This window comes from Myxine glutinosa, chromosome 2, assembly GCF_964187855.1.
Source record: "Myxine glutinosa chromosome 2, kmMyxGlut1.1, whole genome shotgun sequence".
Lineage (NCBI taxonomy): Eukaryota > Metazoa > Chordata > Myxini > Myxiniformes > Myxinidae > Myxine > Myxine glutinosa.
This window is the reverse complement of record NC_136262.1, coordinates 158,925,634-158,945,560: the sequence shown is the minus strand read 5'-3', so window position 1 is coordinate 158,945,560 and position 19,927 is coordinate 158,925,634. Positions and strand designations below refer to the sequence as shown.

The following is a 19,927-nucleotide window of genomic DNA, read 5'->3' as shown; positions in this document are numbered from 1 at the left end:
TTTACACCACAACATATAATGGTCAAAATGATCGTTCTAGCACTACAGCTTAGTGGCTGTTCCTACTGTTTCTTCCATTCCTATTTAAACCAGGTATTACCGTGGGGCAGTGGGTGCTTTGCTGGTGTACGATATTGCCAAACACCTGACTTATGAAAATGTTGAGCGGTGGCTCAAGGAGCTGCGTGACCATGCCGACTCAAACATCATCATCATGCTTGTTGGTAACAAGAGCGACCTGCGGCACTTGCGTGCCGTGCCCACGGATGAGGCGCGTGCCTTTGCAGGTACAACCCCTTAAGTATGGCAGAAGACTATCAGACATTTGGAGTTGGATTGCGTTTGATGACTAATTATTAACTATTTTAATGTGCTGCCACAATATACATACTTTGGCATGCTACTGAGAGAATACCAAAAACTGTTGTACACATTCTGAAGTGCATCTGGAAATTGTTTTTCCCCCTTTTATTATGATGGCCTGATCATTCGATTTCAAGAGGGATGCTCTTCCTTTGTGAGTGATTTAGCCATGTTGGTTATATAAAGATTTAGAATGGCGCTCGGTAGATCGCATAGCTCCGCCAGGCTGAACAGTTTGTTTTGTATACATAAAGTCGAGGCTCGTGGAAGAGCTAATACACTGAACGGATCAGGATGTAGCAGACAAAAAACAGGATGCAAAACACGCATGCATGGAGTGGGCAGGATGGATACAGAGTATGCATGGGGTGGACAAGATGGATACCGAAGGAAAATCCAAGTGGGGAAAACTGGAAAATTGTCAGGAGGGGGATTTGGGTGGGGTTAACATGGGTAGAAAAGATCATCTTTTTGAATTCGGGATAATATGAGATGGTGATGAACAGCTGTCTTGAAGACCTGGATGGAAGAATGAGATTGAAGAGTATGTGGAAGTTAATGCCACAGTTGGGCAAAAAGAGGAATGAATGAGTGTATGAGAGCAGTGGTCCTGGATTGAGGTGCTTTCACCAGAAAAGGAGTTGATGGTGGACAATGTGAGCCCTACAGAAACATGGGGGTGGAGGGGGGCAAAGCACGTAAAGAGCGGAGAGTGCAAGACCAGAAAGGAGGTGGTAGAAGACAGAGAGACCACAGACCTGTCTGCAGTGGCAAAGTGACAAGCCCATAGACAGCTTCATCATGGGAGATTCCAATAATCTTAAAGGCCTTCATTTCCATGACGACAAGCTGAGAAAGATGTGAGGCAGGGGCACCAGCCCAGAGGGGGAGAGCAGTACTCCTTCCAGCTGTGGATGAAAGCCTTGTAAGTGGATAGGAATTCAGGTGTGCCAAGGAAGGACTTTGTACGACGGAAGATCGTTGGCGGCTGGTTTTGGAGGCAAAGTTTGAAATGTGGTTTGCCCAAGAAAGATCATAGCTGATAGTGAGACCCAGGAGTTTAAATGATGGAACTTCTTCAAGAGGATTGTTGCCAGATGGTCTTTTCAGAGAGAGATAGTGAGAGTGAGATTTTTTTTTACGATTGATAGACATATGCTCAAATTTTTGACCAACCTGTGATTTTTTTTTTCAAGGTCTGAAAAGAGGGAAGAGGCTGCAGAGCTTGCCTATTTGAAGGATGAGGGATGTCACATCAAAGGGTGGAGTCATCAACAAATAGAAAACAGGATTTTCCAAAGAGTCAGAGAGATCACTGATGAAGACCAGGAATACGACTGGGCCCAGAACACTGCCTATTTACCTCTAGTTTACGTTTTCTATCTCACTGATAGACTGGATCTGCATCCGGACTTCATCCAAAATCTAATCAGCTTGTTCTTGTCACCTACACACGTCATCCACCAAGTTTTCTCATAATCCGTCCACAACGTTTTGAAATATCATGCTCTACTGTAGAACCCTGACATTTGCGGAGGATGTGGTCCTTGAAATTGCCGCAAATGTTGAATCCGCGAATGTCAGAGCAATATTTCGATGGGAAAAGGGGGTTATGTTTCCAGTACACAAAATTTTAAGCACACGAAGCTCATAATTACTGTTTCATTAAAAATGCTTACAAATACAAATACTATAAACCATTCCATAAGGTTAGCTCACTCTTTTACCGAAAGTGTCATGTTACTTTATCAAAAATGAACCATTTGTTTTGCTTCGATCTTGCGTGGTCTCCAAAGCACGTCTTGATCCTGGAAATAGTCGCCTTTTCAACGGCTCGGAGTTTAAGTTTGAAGGATGATACGGTATTCTGTATTATCTTATGAATATAGACGTTGAGTTTAATTTGCATAATCTTAAACATCCTGGAATCGCAATCCATGTGTTAGAATTTCATTTTATTTTAGATCCAAAATAAAAGTTCATTTTTATTTTTCCGTACCATGTACCAGCCTCGCTGATCAGCGCAAGATTTACACCGCGATTGGGACGACATTCCATACAGTTTTCCAAATTTCGAGCCAAACTACTGCTAAACTGCAGGTTTGTGTTCTAATTCGTGTTTTCTCGTGTTGAAAATATAAATTTCAATTGAGATCAAGTCGTTCTTCGATCATAGACTGAGACAGACAGAGTGAACCAGTTGCTTAACTCTGCTTTGTGGTATGCATGTGAGGTAACGATACCTCTAGGTGGCATCAGAGGTGCAGACAGTGGTGAAGGATTACTCAGGTTTCAGATGTCATGCAGATAATGTCAATTGCTGAGTTACAGACTTGGAGCAAGGGGCAATTTGTTTGCAAGGGGCAATTCGTTTGCAGGATTTTTAAAGGGTGAAAGTTAATTTTTATTTATTTTATCTGAAAACCTGCCTGTCAATACACTGTACCATCTATTTATTATGCAAGCAAAAATGGCACAAGTCCCTCTTCCCCTCTGCACTGTATTCTCTATACATGAGGGGTGGTGGATTAATGCGACATGGTGTTTCACGAAAGGGAAGATGCAGGTGACCTCAATTCCTCTCACGAGCATATGTAAATCTATCTCTATAAGATTGGTATTCCCATCAGCGAAGCGACGGGTCTTATATTCTCGTAAATTATAAATCAAAAGAGGTAGTGTTAACTCTGTACAGGAATTTAGTGAGGGCGTATCTAGAATATTGTTTAGTTTTGGTCGCCGCATCTGAGTAAGGACATCGTTGCCATGTAGAGCGTATCTCATAGTGCAACTTGATTGGGTCTGGGCCTAGCTAGTATAAACTATGCCGAATGGCTGAAGGAGACATAAATTTTTACGTTACAAAGGAGGATGTTGCATAGGGCTCTGATTGAGATGATTAGGGTAACTACACGGTGATTTTTTTTTTTAATGCCTCCACCGACCAAGTTGACGGAGGCATTATGTTTTTAGGTTGTCCGTCCATCCGTCCAGGATAGGTTTTCATTACCGCGATAACTTGAGAACGGCTGAAGGGATCTTAGTCAAACTTGGTGCAGGTACAGTCACGTGAAAAAGTAAGTACACCCCATGTACAGTTTTGACTTTTTCAACATATTTCAACATACAGCTATTTGATCTTCATTTCAACAATATTGATAGATAAAGGTGATATAATATAACAAATATCATGAAACATTTACATTTTGTAGTCCATTGTATAATTTAAATAAACATAAATGCAAATTTCGCATGTGGAAAAAGTAAGTACACCCTTGGCTCTAATAGGTGATATTGCCCCCTTTGGCAGAAACAACCTCAAGCAGGCATTTCTTACAACTGTCTACCAGTCTCTGACATCGACTGGGAGAAATTTTTGCCCACTCCTCCATGCAGAAGTATTTCAGCTGTGCGATGTTTGAGGGGTTTCTTGCATGCACAGCTCGTTTGAAATCCCCCCACAACAACTCGATGGGATTTAGATCCGGGCTTTGACTTGGCCATTCCAGAACCCTCCATTTCTTTCTTTTCAGCCATTCCTTGGTGGATTTACTAGTATGTTTAGGGTCATTGTCATGTTGCAAGGTCCACCTTCGGTTGAGCTTCAACTTCCCGACAGATGGCCTCACATTATCCTCAAGCACCCTCTGGTACAATGAAGAATTCATAGTCGATTCTATGATGGTGAGCTGCCCAGGCCCTGATGCAGCAAAGCTGCCCCAAACCATAATATTTCCACCACCATGCTTTACAGTTGGTATCAGGTTCTTGTGGTCAAATGCTGTCTTTGGTTTTCGCCAAACATGTCTTCTGGTACTGTGGCCAAATAGCTCTACCTTTGACTCATTTGTCCAGAGCACATTGTTCCAGAAGTGCTGGTCTTTGCCTAGGTGTTCATTGGCAAACTTTAGTCTTGCCCTGATGTTCTTTCTGGATAGCAAAGGTTTTCTCCTGGCACACCTCCCATGTCGATCAAATTTGTGCAGCCTCTTTCTAATGGTAGACTCATGCACTTTGACATCAACAGTGGCAAGAGCTACCTGTCGGTCCCGTGATGACATTCTGGGGTTCTTAGAGACTTCTTTCAGCATCTTGCGGTCTGCTCTCGGGCTGAACTTGCTGGGGTGGCCTGGCCTGAACAAGTTGGCAGTTGTTTGGAATCTTCTCCACTTGTAGATGATCTTCCGGACAGTCGAATGATTGATTTCAAATTGTTTGGATATCTTTTTAAATCCCTTCCCAGACATGTAGGCATCTATAACCTTCTTTCTGAAGGCCTCAGAGAGCTCTTTTGATCTAGGCATGGTGACGCCGCACACTTCAACAACAAAGAGCAAACCAAACTAAATGTCTGAGGTTTAAATAAGACAGGTTCCTCCAAGATCCTCTCTAACGATGTTCTAATCACTTGCACCTGAGCTGGTGCACCTGATTCTAATTTTAGGTATTTGAAGTAGTGATAAATGTTGGGGTGTACTTACTTTTTCCACATGTGAAATTTGCATTTATGTTTATTTAAATTATACAATGGACTCCAAAATGTAAATGTTTCATGATATTTGTTTTATTATATCACCTTTATCTATCAATATTGTTATATCACCTTTATCTATCAATATTGTTGAAATGAAGATCAAATAGCTGTATGTTGAAATATGTTGAAAAAGTCAAAACTTTACACGGGGTGTACCTACTTTTTCACGTGACTGTATGTGTGCTAGTAGCCTTGCACAACGCTTTTTAATAAAAAAAAGAAACGGGGGATATTGTAATCGGGTCAGTCTCTGTCTATCACACTATTTCTTCTTAAACGGTTGTGCAGAAATTCACCAAACTTGGTAGTTATGATCACCACATGGCAAGAAGGTACGAGGGTAGTATCACTATTGGACCCCACCCACTGGGGTAGGGTCTCAGGTCAAATACTAAAACATACAAGCACGTTTTTAAAAATTTAAAATAAAAATTTGTATATACTATCAACATTGGGGGTACACATGAAATATCCAACCTTCTTTGGGATTTGACCTCCAATTCATGGCCCAGGGAGTGGGGAGTTATGGTAACAGGGGTCAAAACAGGGGTCTTTCCCTCGCGGTCCCCCTGTGCTGTCTTTCCCTCGTGGTCCCCCTGTGCTGTCTTTCCCTCGTGGTCCCCCTGTACTGTCTTTCCCTCGCGGTCCCCCTGTGCTGTCTTTCTCTCGTGGTCCCCCTGTGCTGTCTTTCCCTCGCGGTCCCCCTGTGCTGTCTTTCCCTCGTGGTCCCCCTGTACTGTCTTTCCCTCGTGGTCCCCCTGTGCTGTCTTTCCCTCGTGGTCCCCCTGTGCTGTCTTTCCCTCGTGGTCCCCCTGTGCTGTCTTTCCCTCGTGGTCCCCCTGTGCTGTCTTTCCCTCGTGGTCCCCCTGTGCTGTCTTTCCTTCGTGGTTGTCATCCCTTTCACGAGCCTCGATTCAGTATACAAAAAAAATACAAAAAAAAAAACAGGGGAAAAAATTGATATTGGCTCATTCCTAATGGAACTCTTTGCCATCTTTCAACTTTGCCTTAGGTCGGAAATGAATCAACTCTGTTATAGTTTTATTTTTATCCCATCTGTGTGATTGCAGAAAAGAACAATTTGTCATTTATCGAGACATCAGCTCTTGACTCCACAAATGTTGAAGCGGCCTTTCAGAACATCCTTGCCGGTAGGTGTTGCTGCTCAAAATCAAGAACTAAGAATTTGCTGTTTATATTGGTTAAAGAATGAATACATTTGATATTTCTGATATATTTGTTTGATGTCGAAGAAGAGAGAGTTAATTATACCACCTTTGTGTATGTATTGTGTTGGAGGCCTTTTTATAGAGCCCGGTGTGTTCCTGTGCCCAAATGTGGGACCTGGGCTAGGGGCACACACACTCATGGGCAGTCGAGAATTGTGTTCGGGACCTGTGCAATTGTTGATAGCATCACTGAAGCATTTTGCATTTGGAGGAGTGCAAAATATTTTTGACGTTCTATGAGTCCAGAGTGGCATTCGCTTCTAGCTGCTGTGTTGAACCTTTATTCAAAAGCAATATAAAGTTCCTACTGGGGTGTTTTTTGCCTCCTGTTTGACCAACTTCCTGTGTTCGAGAAAACAAACAAGAACAGCACTACAAAGTAAGAGTGGAATTATCTTGGCATGCAGTGAAATGGGCTTTTTGATAACTTACCAGAAATATGGGCAGTCCTCGTGTCTGTCGTTGTCTTTGATCATCATTTCCATCAAAATGCTGAGGTCTGTCTTCATTTCTCTGCCATTGGAATCCTTAAATCCAACCTTTTTTGTACTGTGTGTTCAACTCCAGTGACAAACTCCTTTGCGTTAATTCCCTTCACCACGTCATCTTCACACCCGGGTTCCTCTACACCAGCTCCAAGCTCCACATGCCATGCTCTGCTCCTCATTGCACCCTCCATGCCCTGCTCCTCCATTTGTCCTCCATGCCCCGCATATACCTGCACCCTCCTTTCGTCCTCCATGCCCTGCCCCCTCCTTGCGTCCTCCATGCCATGCCCCGTGCCCCACCTTGCACCCTCCATGCCCTGCTCCTCCTTTCATCCTCCATGCCCTGCTCCCTCCTTGCGTCCTCCATGCCATGCCCCATGCCCCACCTTGCATCCTCCATGCCCTGCTCCTCCTTTCATCCTCCATGCCCTGCCCCCTCCTTGCGTCCTCCATGCCATGCCCCGTGCCCCACCTTGCACCCTCCATGCCGTGCTCCTCCTTTCATCCTCCATGCCCTGCCCCTCCTTGCATCCTCCATGCCATGCCCCATGCCCCACCTTGCATCCTCCATGCCCTGTTCCTCCTTTCATCCTCCATGCCCTGCCCCCTCCTTGCATCCTCCATGCCATGCCCCGTGCCCCGCCTTGCAACCTCCATGCCCTGCCCCTCCATTCTTCCTCCATGTCCCGCATATACCTGCACCCTCCTTTCGTCCTCCTTTCGTTCTCCATGCCCTGTTCCTCCTTTTGTCCTCCATGCCCGCCTCCTCCTTTCGTCCTCCATGCCCGACCCCTCCTTGCATTCTCCATGCCCGCCCCTCCTTTCGTCCTCCATGCCCGACCCCTCCTTGCATCCTCCATGCCCGCGCCTCCTTGCTTCATCATTGGTCTCAAAATATACACGTTCTCAGAAATGCTTGTTCCTGATCAGAAACTTTTGGTCGACCAACTTTCTTCCGTTTTTGTGGTGGTTGTGAGCGGTATTGCTGTGTTATACCTCCTCTGGTTTGAAAGGTCATACCCCATGAATGATGATATATGCAGTTTGCGTCATGTAAATCACCCCCATAGTATTATATGCGACTTTTCACCTCTACTGCCAATCATCAGCTCCAGTGTTTCAACTTTCAATTATGATCCTTGAAAACGTATCGGTCTTAACGCAACTCTAATCTAATGCCTAAGTCACACATAGGCGGATTTGTCGGCGACTACTGGCGACTGGAAAAATCGCCACCACCCGCCGACAATCGTAATGAAACCGTAATGGACGGTCGCCTGTAGTCGTGGTTATCCTCCCCAGGTCGGCTGCAGTCGGCAAGAGCCGCAAAGGGGCCAAATATTTTTTTTAATGTTTCAAAACGGCGCGCTCAGTCGCACTCGGAAAAAATCCGCCATGCTGTCGTGATGGAACCGCCATGCTGTCGTCGGTATCCGTAATAAGAGCGTAAAGCGGCCGCAACCCAGTCGCTCATAGTCTTCCGCAATCGCCCCACCAGCTAGCACGGCAGAGATGCGAATGCCATACGGCCTTCCTGCGGCATCTTCCCGACTACGGGCCGACACTGTTGCGGCTGCATATCGACTACAGAAGAACTGCCACGTCTCCCCTGCGGCTATGGGAGACTGACGACGACAGCAGTAGGACTAGTGGCGGCCGAGTTACGGCCACTGGTGACAGAGATACGACTGCCTGGCGACTGCATTACGACATACCATGATTCCATGGCAAGACAGGATGGTGTGAGGGTCTCCGTGGAGTGAGGTCCTGTGGTGCCGACAAGGATATGGCTTTATTGTTTGGACTTGGGACTTTTGGGAACTTTATTTTTGGGACTTTGGTCCTTTGGAAACTTGATTTATGGGATTTGGGACCAGTGGAAATAATTTGTTGGACTTTATTTCCATTCTCTCTCCCTGCAGAAAAGTTTGATTATTACATTACTGTAGCGGCTACCGCTGGGTTTACACAATCGCTTTGCACCTACCAAGGATGCGGAGCGATCACCATGCCGGGCTCGTCCAGGACGCCCGGGCATGCCCGCCCTCGACTTGCCAGGCCGCGGCCAGGACGCCCGGCCACGCCCCCTCTCGCCTTTCCCGGGCAAACGCTCCGGGATAATGTGTGTATATATATTGCTGCCCGATAAACGGGCTTTTCAGAGTACCCGAGTTGTTTTGTGACAATAAAGAAACTCGGACGAATTCCAGCTTTTTGTCGCGTCCATTCTTCCGATTGACGTGGGAGCACGGCTCCTACATTACAATGATACATCTTTCTTAACTTTCTTATTGTACATCAAACATCTTTATGCTTCATGTCATACATCATTGAAATGAATAAAGTGAAATGTAAAATAGAGAAATAAAGATTTAAAAAGATGTGTGAATCGTCTCCAATCGCCGGCGGTCTTATTGCAGTCTTGTGGACGTCGGAGTAAACCGCCACCCGGCCCCAATGCAGTCGCCGCGATCCGCCATCGGTCGTAATCTAGCCGCCAGACTGTCGCCACGCTGCCGCCGTGCATCCGCAATGCAGTCGTCGTCGATCTTCAACAGTCGCCATCCCACTCGGGGCGTCGTCGCAATGCAGTTGCAATGTGGCCGCCTGCAGTCGCCATACTGCCGCCTGACCATATTTGACCACCCGAAATCGCCAGTAGTCGCCGAAAAATCTTGATCGCCAGTAGTCGCCAAAATATCCGCCTATGTGTGACTTAGGCATAAAGAAGAATTGCCTCGTTCTTTAGAATCTAGTTTCAAAACTTTACCAGTACAGAAGAAACAGCTCATTTGGCTATAAAATGGCCCTGTACGCTCCTCTTGTTTGCTTTTGAAGAGTTTGGTGTGCATTGTGTTGTTATATAATTTTGTATGGTGCACGGATTTATATATCCTTCGCGACACTTTGAATGAACTTTGGTACCAGTAGTAACGGCAATGTCATCCTCTCTCTGGAGACTTGCTGCATTGATACCACCAGCACATTTTTCACGTATGACAGTGATGTCTTTTTCTCCGATGTCCTTACGGTAAAGCAGACAAAACTCTGCTGCTGGTCATCTTGAAGATCTGAAAGAGTACCAAAAGGAATATTTGCCAAATTGGAATGACCAGGACCATCTACTCGTCAGATTACATGAGTAGATTTGCATATTTTAGACTCGACGAATAGTTGAAGGTGAGACATTATTGTGAACGGGCACGATTCGCAATGTATGGGATAATACCTGATTGCTCAATCGTACGCTAATTTTCTTCCGATTCACTTGAATTTGAATGGGATTTACATATCAGCTAACTGACTTGAACCACCAGCTATTTTTGAGATCAGCATAGGCACAAGGTCAACATAGGCCAAAGGTCAACAACCATTTCAAATTTCTAAAATCCTCAATTTTCATCCGATTGACTTGAAAATTGAATGGGATTTACATATCAGTTAACTTAATTCAACCAACAACTATTTTTGAGGTCAACATTTTTTCACAACGTCAACATAGGCCAAAGGTCAACCACCTTTTATTTTTTTGTATACAAGATCTAGGCTCGTGTAAGAGCTAACATAAATGAAAATCAAAAACAAAAAACAAAGGGACACATAAGACGAAATAAAGGGAGCGGGAGACAAGATGGGGAGAGGGGGGGAAGCACACAAGTACAACATTTGAGAGCAGGGACATCGGGAGATCTGTGGGAGGTAGAGGGCTTGGGGGGAGGAGGCGTGGGAAGGGGTGGGAGGGGTGGGAAAAGTATAAAACACAAGGACACTGCAAGGACTTCCAGGAAGAAAGTTGGTATTTCAGAAAAGTGGATCTGGGGTGAATTAACAGGGGTAGAAAAGATCAAGGTTTTGGATGGGGGAAGATAAGAGATGGTGGTGAACAGCTGTTTTAAAGACCTGGAGGGATGAGTGGGATTGAAGAGAGTGAGGGAGTTTGTTCCAGGGGTGAGAGAAAAGAGGAATGAAAGAGTGAAGGTGAGCAGAGGGTCTTGATTTTGGCAGTTTAACCAGAAGATGGTTGCAGGCAGATCTTGTGCAACCTGAAGGAATATTTGGAGTACCTTTTTCAAATTTCTAAAATCCTCAATTTTCATCTGATTGACTTATAATTTGAATAGGATTTTAATATCAGCTAACTGAATTCAACCACCAACTATTTTTGAGATCAACATCGGTTATAAAGTCAACATAGGCCGAAGGTCAAACCCTTTTTTGAAATTTCTAAAATCCTCAATTTTCATCCGATTGACTTGAAATTTGAAATTGTCACATCAGCTTACTGAAACCAACCACCAACTATTTTTGAGGTCAACATTGGCCAAAAGGTCAACAAAGGCCAAATTTCTAAAATTTTCAATTTTCATCCGATTAACTTATGATTTAAAGACGATTTGCATATCAGGTCACTGAATTCAACCACTAATTATTTTTTTAGGTCAAAAGGATGCTCTACTGAGTGCCATTCTACTTTGTTCTGTTTTGTCAAGTGTCACTCTCAGTGATTTTTCATTCTGTCTGTCTGTCTGTCTGTCTGTATGTCAGTTGCCTACAGGTCACAATTTTCAACGGATCTTCACGAAACTTCACCAAATGGTAGAGTTGGTCCTAAGCAAGAAGCCTATTGTTTTTGGGGTTGAACGGTCAATAAGTCACCATCGGCCAAAGGTCACCAACTTTGTCAAATTTCTAAACTGCTCAATTTTCATCTGATTGACTTCAAATGTTAAGAGGAGTTGCATATATGGTCACTGAATTCAAACTCCAACTATTTTTGAGGTCAACAAAGCCCAAAAAGGTCAACATGGGCCAGATTTCTAAAATCCTCAATTTTCATCCGATTGACTTGAAATTTGAAGAAGATTTGCATATCTGGTCACTAAATTCAACCACCAAGTATTTTTGAGATCCACATCGGCCAAATTTCTAAAATCCTCAATTTTCATCCAATTGACTTGAAATTTGAAGAAGATTTGCATATCTCGTCACTAAATTCAACCACCAAGTATTTTTGAGGTCATCATAGGCTAAATTTATAAAATCCTCAATTTTCATCTGATTGACTTGAGATTTGAAGAGGATTTGCATACCAGGTCACTGAATTCAACCATCAATTATTTTTGAGGTCATTATAGGCCAACAACTTATTTTAGGGATTTCGCATGCACGACATATTTCTTGTTTATTTATTTATTTATTTTAAATGAAAAAGCATATTTCAATAGGCTTATCGTCAATCATTGCAATTGCAGGATGTACTTTTTGGTGTCCTCACGATGGCATTTTTTCACTGCAGAGATCTACCGCATCGTTTCACAGAAGCAGATTGCAGACAGAGCTGCGCACGATGACTCTCCCAGCAACAACGTTGTGGATATCACTGTCCCACCAACCGCTGATAGCGGGAAAACCAACCGCCTCCAATGCTGCCAAAATCTCTGAGTCGGATTACCTTGATCCACCTCTTTCCAAGTCCCGACACTTTATGAATATGACATTTTGTCCGCTTGTCCTTCTGGCTTCCAAGTACGAGTAGAACTCCGTCTGAACTTCAGTCGGGCTTTCCCGCTTGTTCGCTTTGCCATCGACTTTGTCGAGGCTCTGATTGCGCATTTGCGGTGCCTGTTGTCGGTGTGTTATTATTTTATTTTTTGCCTGTTTCTTTACCATGCGTTGAAGGAAAAAAAAAATATCAAGCTGTACGTGGATCGTTTGGCTCCATGTCCGATTCTGTAGGAAAAAGCAATCTGCCGGTACGGGCATTTCGTACATGTCGGCTTATTTATTAGACTATTGTACTTTGTCCGGTAATGTAGTGTTTGTTTGCGAGCGTATCGCAATTGCATGTTTACGTGTAATGTGTCGTTTGAAAGTCTTAACAAACCCTGTTATGATATGTAGATATTAAATGGTTCTTTATGACGTAATTTTGAGAAAGTTTTCATTGATAAATCTATGCTTTTCCCACGTGGAAGTAATGTCAAAACGTATTGCTCGTAGTTCCATTCGTGCACTTCTATGGGATTTAAGCTGCATCTTTGTTTTGCTTTTGCCAGGTCGATGGGCATGTAATAGCAACTGCTTTGTAGTTGAGTATCGCAGGCAAGTATTTTTTGCCATTCACTTCACTGCCTTTCTTGTCACTTCACAAATTTTGAGGCCAACTTTGAGAGTAACGATCGTGATGATATGAAGGGGCCATCTACTTTTAAATGTGAAATGGAAGTCCTCCCCCCCGTCCCTGTACGTCCCCACTTCTCTTATTCCATGAATCTCCCACCACTCTTTCTGTTTATCTCACTTCTTCCCCAACTTTTGTAGCTCCTCCCCTCCATTTTCTCAATTTACTTATCTCATGCCGCTCCATACCCCATATCCCTCCTTCTCCCCTCTTTTTGATATGTCAATGACCTTTTTGTGATTTTGTTTTTTGTTATGATTCATACGAGCTTTCCCAAGAACCCAGTCAGAAGTTGTTACCTTCGACATGATAACATGCTTCTTCCATCTTGCTACTGATGATCTATGCGTCCATGGTATTTTGCACGATTGCATCCTGTTGATGGATAATGAAACGAGTATTGCTCATTTTGGATAACTTGTGCTCAGTTACTTTTTCTGTAACGTAATCACTCGTGTATAAGCTGCACCTCCTCCCCAGAAAATCTGATCAATTATGTACAGTGCATAATATCTACGAGAACTAAAGTGCAAGCTCTATTTCTCCAGATTTCTCGCAATGACACAAGACCGACCTTCGTTACTTGGTGCTGCCATCTTAAAAATGCAGTGCATTGTGGGATATCTTATGCGACATTGACCGTGACCTTTTTTGGTTCTGAATAATATAATAATTATTTTGATTGAAGAATTAAGGTTGTTCAGTCATAATACACGAGTTTGCTTTTTAAGATTAAAACTTTTAAATATATACACTGCCAAGCTGCAAAATAAGCTTGGGGGGGGGGGGGGGGAAACACCATAAGCTTGGGGGGAGGGGGGGGGGGGTAAATACTTGCATCGACTACTTGAGATCTACTATAAGCTAACAGCTCACCAAACACTTGAGAGGTATGAATGAGCTCTTGCTGTGACATTCTGATGGATGTCGCATATCGGTAAGAGTTGTTCGGTATATTGAACATGCCATGTCGTTCATCATATTATGATCTGTTATGCTCATTTAAACACCATCTAAAATGGCTCTCTCCAAAGATCGGCAAAACACTGCTTTTTGAGTTAACTACATATCCAGTTCTGAGCTGGAGTTAATTTTGCCGGGAGTTGATTTTTGTGGTGCGGGTTATAAATATAAACTGGTGTTTTCCTGATAATTGTATCTGAAAAGTGCCCTGCGTATTACACACTGGTAGCGGATTATACATGAGTGATTATGATATTTGTCAAAACTATTCTTTCTAGCAACAAGATAAATTACTTTTGAAATGTGACGTTTCAGCCAAAGCTTTCCATGTATTTTGTTTTATTTTATTTGGCTTCGACATTTATTACCTCCTCCACCAAAGGTGGATGGAGGTTATGTTTTAACCCCTGTCTGTCTGTCTGTCTGTTTGTGAACAAGATATCTCAAAAAGTTGTGGACGGATTCGGACGAAATTTGGCAGAGAGGTAGCGTGTGTGACTGGGACGAAATAATTACATTTTGGTGAAGATCTCAATATGGATTCGGATATGAGAATTATTTAATTTTTTTAAGTGATTCTTCACCATTGAGGGATAGGGCTAAAACCAACATGTAGCAGGATATCGCAAAAAGTTATGGATGGATTTGGACGAAACTTGGTGGAGATGTTGTGTGTTTGACAAGGAATTCAATTGTGGTGAGGATCCAGATCCGGATCCAGCTTGTATAATTTTTTGAGTGATTCTTCACCATTGGGAGATTGGGCCAAAAACGATATATAGCAGGATATCTCAAAAAGTTGTGGACAGATGATTTTGATTAAAGGTGATTCTGTGTTGTGATTTTTTGGTCTACTCTCGGATACAAAACCTAAACTATTCACCTGGCGGAGGTATGCTCTCTACCGAGTGCCGTTCTCGTTTTGTGCATGAATTTGCCTGTTTATGCTTGTGCGTTTCAACTTTGAAAAACAAATTGACAACTCAGCTGTAAATCATTCGAAGAATGTCTTTTTAATATGTATCCACTGTGGTGAGTGTCGATTTGTCAACCTCATGGAATCGTGTCCACCATCATATTTCTTGCTTCTCATTCTGCCGTCAGCGACAGCAGGGTCCACATGTGATATGAGCTAACATTGTGTATTTCTGAACAACATTAAACATAATACACTGGATGGTTTTCATTTCTTTATTGATACTGTTCCGGTCTTGGAATTTGAGGTCGACTTTGAAGAGGAGCCTCGGTTTCTCCTGGGCTATCGGACCTGAGGCCACCGAGCATGGATAATTCCTGGCGGGTTGCTAATCAACCGCGAATGCCAATTAGTCGACCAGGTTCCCTGGGATCCTTCATCAGACTCCCGTTTACCTGTGGGTGACGTGGTTTTCCAACTGGGTTTCGCTCCGTCGATATGCACTGATCATATCTTCTGTTTTAATTGGATGTAGCCGAGCGAAACTGCCAGTGCACACCAGTTATAGACTGAAGCCAATTGGTGGGAATACAAAACCTCCCCGGCTTGCAATACATGTGGACTGTGTTAGATCAAAGAAAAAAAAGGCACGACGAGCAAATCTGAAAGAACAATTCATAAAGGGGGTTTATTTTACAAGGGTGAGGGTAGCATATTGTACATTTCATTTAAGCAAAATGCATTCAGGAGTTCAAGCAATAAATAAAGCAAAAGGACAGAGACAAAGACCAGAGTTACACTGATCTACTTAGTTTATACACTTATTTATTTAACATCACAGGGCGTCCATCAGACTCATCACGTGGAAGGGTAGATAAGAAAGAAAGAGCAGTGTGAGGCTTTGGCAACCACTTGTCTCGCAAATCGAGGACTGACGAGCTCGCGCTTCCCATTCCCTAGGGGGAGGGGTAAAAAGGAGCAATACTGGGGGTGTCAAGGTGTGTACTGAAGCGGTGCAGGTGTGGTACAAAGAGGAACCTGGAAAGAAGTGCGCTTCAGTGAGGTCACCCTGAAAATGACGGTTGGCGGATGTGCCTCATTGAGCTCGCGGTGGGTCCAAAACAGACGAATAAAAGAGAGAGAATGTGTGAGGAGAAATATTTAATTAATGTGTGAGGTTCTAATTGGCCTGGGCTCCTATCCAATGAATGCGCCTTGCACGGCGCCTGGTTCACTCTCTTGCCCAGTGCTCCGTTCCGTTAGCGCCGTTCCGCCAGCTCCGCTCCGTCTCTGGATCAACCTAGTCGCCTGTCACAATGTCGCTGACCAAGCCAAGAAGCACCTGTGGAACATCCGGATCATGGTGCTTAAATAGCAGCTTGGCTGCATTCAAGTGTCGCGTCCCTCGTTTCCAGGCATGGTTACTGGGGTCAAGGGTGACGCACCGTCGTCTTGGCTACGAACGTGGCATGCTCATTGGTGCAGATGAACTCCCATATGATGTCATCCTTCTGGTACAAAGACGGCGTCATTGTCATCCAGGACAGACCATGGATCGGAGCTCCGCACTCAACGTTTAGCTGGCGCTTTGCACTGTGTATTCGGGGCACGAATGCGCACTGGGAAACCGACTGGCATGGCAGACAAACGGAGGGTCGGGGAGCAGAGAAACGGAGGGTCGGGATGTTCACAATAAGTTACAGGGAGGTTACTGCACTTTTGCACCTTCTAGTGTCGTTTTTGAAGAGGGAGGTACAAATGCCCGCCGCCGTCGCACCTCACAGCCGTGTTGACTGCTCCTGAGGTGGTCAGGGTTATGGGAATTTTGCTGTGGTTGTTGTAGACGTTGGTGGTTTGTACTGTGGAGAATGTGCATAGCGAGCTTGTATGGTAATCTATTAAAGTGAATCAGTAATAAAAGTTGGTTTATAATTTTTTCAGAGTGGGGTGGTTATTGTAGCGATTGTCACGAAAACACTGTGGTGGTTAGAAGTGGTGTGACAGTTGTTCTGGCACGCAATTTGAATCAGTTTTTGGCGCGAAATGCAAATTAGGGATCATAACCAATGTATTAGGGATCGCAACCAATATAGCTTGATTGTGGTAGTGTTTGACTTTTAAGTGACGAATAAAAGAAAGTGATAAAGAGGATGAAAACTCTAACTAATCCTATTCGAACCTATTTGAACATTAATTACTGAAGAAATAACTAACTCAGGACCCTGTATGGTGGTTGCCGTTGCTTCGGAGAGCACTGGTTCACAGAACCGCAACAATACTTCTCTATTGAACATAAACCTCACTCCTGAGCAAAATTTGGGAAAACATCAAAAGCTCAAGGATGGAACTGTTTGCAAAATATTGGATGTCCATAAAACGATGACTGGTTTGCTGGTTGCGTGTCACTAAGGTGCCGATGTCATACCCAGGTGTGTGAGAGGGATTTCTAATGTGAATCTACAAAGTGAAAGCCATGAAGTGATATGGAGAGTTTGACTTGAGGATTAAGAAACAAGAAATAGACTAGAATTGACCAAACCACATTTGTTTTCAAAATGGTGGAATATTGATCCTATTCCAATCCCATAGATTCAGCTGATCCCAAGAGCTTCAGGCTCAAGTAATGTATTTGTTTTATGCAATACCAGCAGGGGTACCAGCGTTGCCTGGTGCTGTTCTAATCCTGTTGGCATTTTGAAGAAATCTTTTTTTTTTCTTTAAAAAAAAAAGAAAAAAAGAATGGTGGCCAAACAATTCTCTGCACCCACTACGGAATGTGGTCGGGGTTCATTTAATATTACCTTTTACATAGCTACAAATGCTTTAGGCACCATAGAGGAAAAAAAAAATCCAACTCCTTCCCTTACTCCAACTCCTCCAACCTTATAAATCCAACACTTTCCTATCCTCCCTTTCTATCTTCTACTGACTCCTCGCCGGCCCTCTGTCCCCCAAATATTCCTACAGGTCGCACAAGATCTGCCAGCAACCCTCTTATGGTTAAACTGTCAAAATCAAGACTCTCTGTTCACCTTCACTCCTTCATTCCTCTTTACTCCCACCTCTGGAACAAACTCCCTCACTCTCTTCAATCCCAGTCCTCTCTCCAGGTCTTTAAAACAACTGTTCACCACCATCTCTTATCTTCCCCCATCCAAAACCTTGATCTTTTCTACCCCCGTTAATTCACCCCCAAAGATCAAGGTTTTAGATGGGGGAAGATAAGAGATGGTGGTGAACAGCTGTTTTAAAGACCTGGGCCCATATTCATAAACGTTCTTATGTTAAGTACACTTAAACTCCAAGTGTGACACTTACCTAGGACTAAGACTTATGTCAGTATTCATAAATGACCTTAAGTGTTACACCTCACTCAGTGTGACACCTAAATATAGGCATAACACCTGATAGGGATATTTTTTAGATAGTATGTAATAGATGAATCAAGAAATTCAACGTCCATAAACCTTTGTCAGAAGAAGAATCACAAATTTTAATTCCCGAGGAGGACAACACTTTCTGTCGACAAGGAAATACACAGCAAGAAGCAATAACCTTTATCAAACCAAGAAGAGCATACTGCAATTCACAAAAGCACATTGCAAGATTCACAGAAAGTCCCAAGTGAAAATCCTGGTACAGTAGAGATGTACATCAAAGGAAACATCATAAGGATACAGTAGCATGCACAGTATACAGTCAACATACAGTGTAAACATACAGAATCGACCAGCCAAGTGAAACATCCTAAGTACAACATTTACAGCATTACAAACCTAGTGAAAATCCTAAAGTACAACAAACCAACATCTTACAAACCCAGTGATAATCCTAATATTTTGACGTCAGTCCTGATCTTTTATACAAGTTTGAGAAGGGAGGAGCAATTGGAGGGGGAGGAACGAAGAGAGGGGAGGAGAGCAGTAGGATTGGTTAGGCAAAGTGTGGGTGGGAGGGAGCAGGGATCGAGGGATACAATGTGATAGGTTGAGTGAAATATTGGGATGGGAGTACTCCCTGCCGCGAGCAGGTTGCATTTAAAATTCTTTAATGAGACTTTCTGTTTTCCCATTGTCTCCTGCCAGACATTTCGGAGCCATCGTCCTTCTAATCCTGCTTGGAGACTTCAAGAACATTTGAAGGTCATTCTCAGTGAAGCATAAATAAGAAATAAGTGGATATATCTTTTACTCATTTTCGACACGACAAGGACAAAGATTACTTACTTTATCTCAAAGCACCATATCTTTAACCATATTACCCTTAGTCATAATTAAATAATTACAGTGCCTTTATTATTAAAACTATACCAAATGATTTACCATTCTGTGGTTTTATCTGTAATTCATTTATTGTTAACATCATTGTTTCCACAGGACCTGAGTATTCTGCCAGTTGATGCAAGGATTATCATACCATATTTGCAAATTAACACATGAGTTTTAATAAGTCATGTTAAAACTTCAAAACAGGCATGCAATAAGAAAGTCCTTATTTAATCAATAGGTCACTCAGTAGCTATGACAACCACATCCTTTGTCAACCTGCAAACTCATCTTTTCCCTCATAAGTCAAATCTCTATATATAAAGGAGGAGTGTCTGTGTGTGTGTGTGTCTGTCTGTCTGGATGTCCGCTTATAACTCAAGAACTACACATCGGAGAAAAGTTTTAGACACAGATTCGGAATCAGCATAAAATCCCGGTGGTTATAGGCTACGTTTTATTTTAATATCAATGGTTTAAAAAAACCGTGCCAGCTGCAATTCCATGGTGTAGTTTGTGGTGGCGCTAGACATTCGGGGTGTATTGCAATGGTTTGTCGGGTTTGGCTGTGGGTCCAGAATAGCTCCCATTTCCTTATGTTCTTCCACTTTTATTTTGATTCTTCCGTTACAACGCCTTCCTTATCTACCTTATATCCCCCCGACGAGGCCTCTACATAATTTCATGCGGCAGAATTTCGTGCATTTTGAGTGAAAGAAGTGAGACGAAGTTGTAGGAGGAAGAAGAGGCACGGTCACTGTGGAGGCCTCGATCGTGAGTGGAAATGGCGGGAATTGCGTTTGTATCGCAAAGTAAAGGATCTGCATTCATTTCTGAACTTGCATTGGTGGATTGTTATACATCTGCATTATTTTTCATTAAAAAACTTTATGTTGAACTTGAAGGCTCCAAGCACGGACTATATATATATAGCCCTCATTGAGGTAAAAATAAAAGTAAAAAGCCTGCTATCGCTTGCCAAGCTAGC

General features: G+C 43.2%; 1 protein-coding gene across 3 annotated transcripts in view; it reads left to right on the top strand.

The window, feature by feature from the left end:
* LOC137418121 (ras-related protein Rab-11B) overlaps window positions 1-14,935 on the top strand; it is a 40,334-nt gene extending 25,399 nt beyond the window's left edge. Inside the window, exons 3-6 of one of the 3 annotated variants that reach the window (XM_068104107.2) lie at window positions 94-287; window positions 5,968-6,048; window positions 11,160-11,210; window positions 11,911-14,935. In XM_068104107.2, coding sequence (XP_067960208.1) covers window positions 94-287; window positions 5,968-6,048; window positions 11,160-11,210; window positions 11,911-12,056 — 472 coding nt within the window. In that variant the 3' untranslated portion in view covers window positions 12,057-14,935. Of the gene's footprint in view, window positions 1-93; window positions 288-5,967; window positions 6,049-11,159; window positions 11,283-11,910 lie in introns of all 3 variants that reach the window. The other 2 variants (XM_068104109.1, XM_068104108.2) reach the window with 2 other exon arrangements.
* Window positions 14,936-19,927: the final 4,992 nt, after the last annotated feature.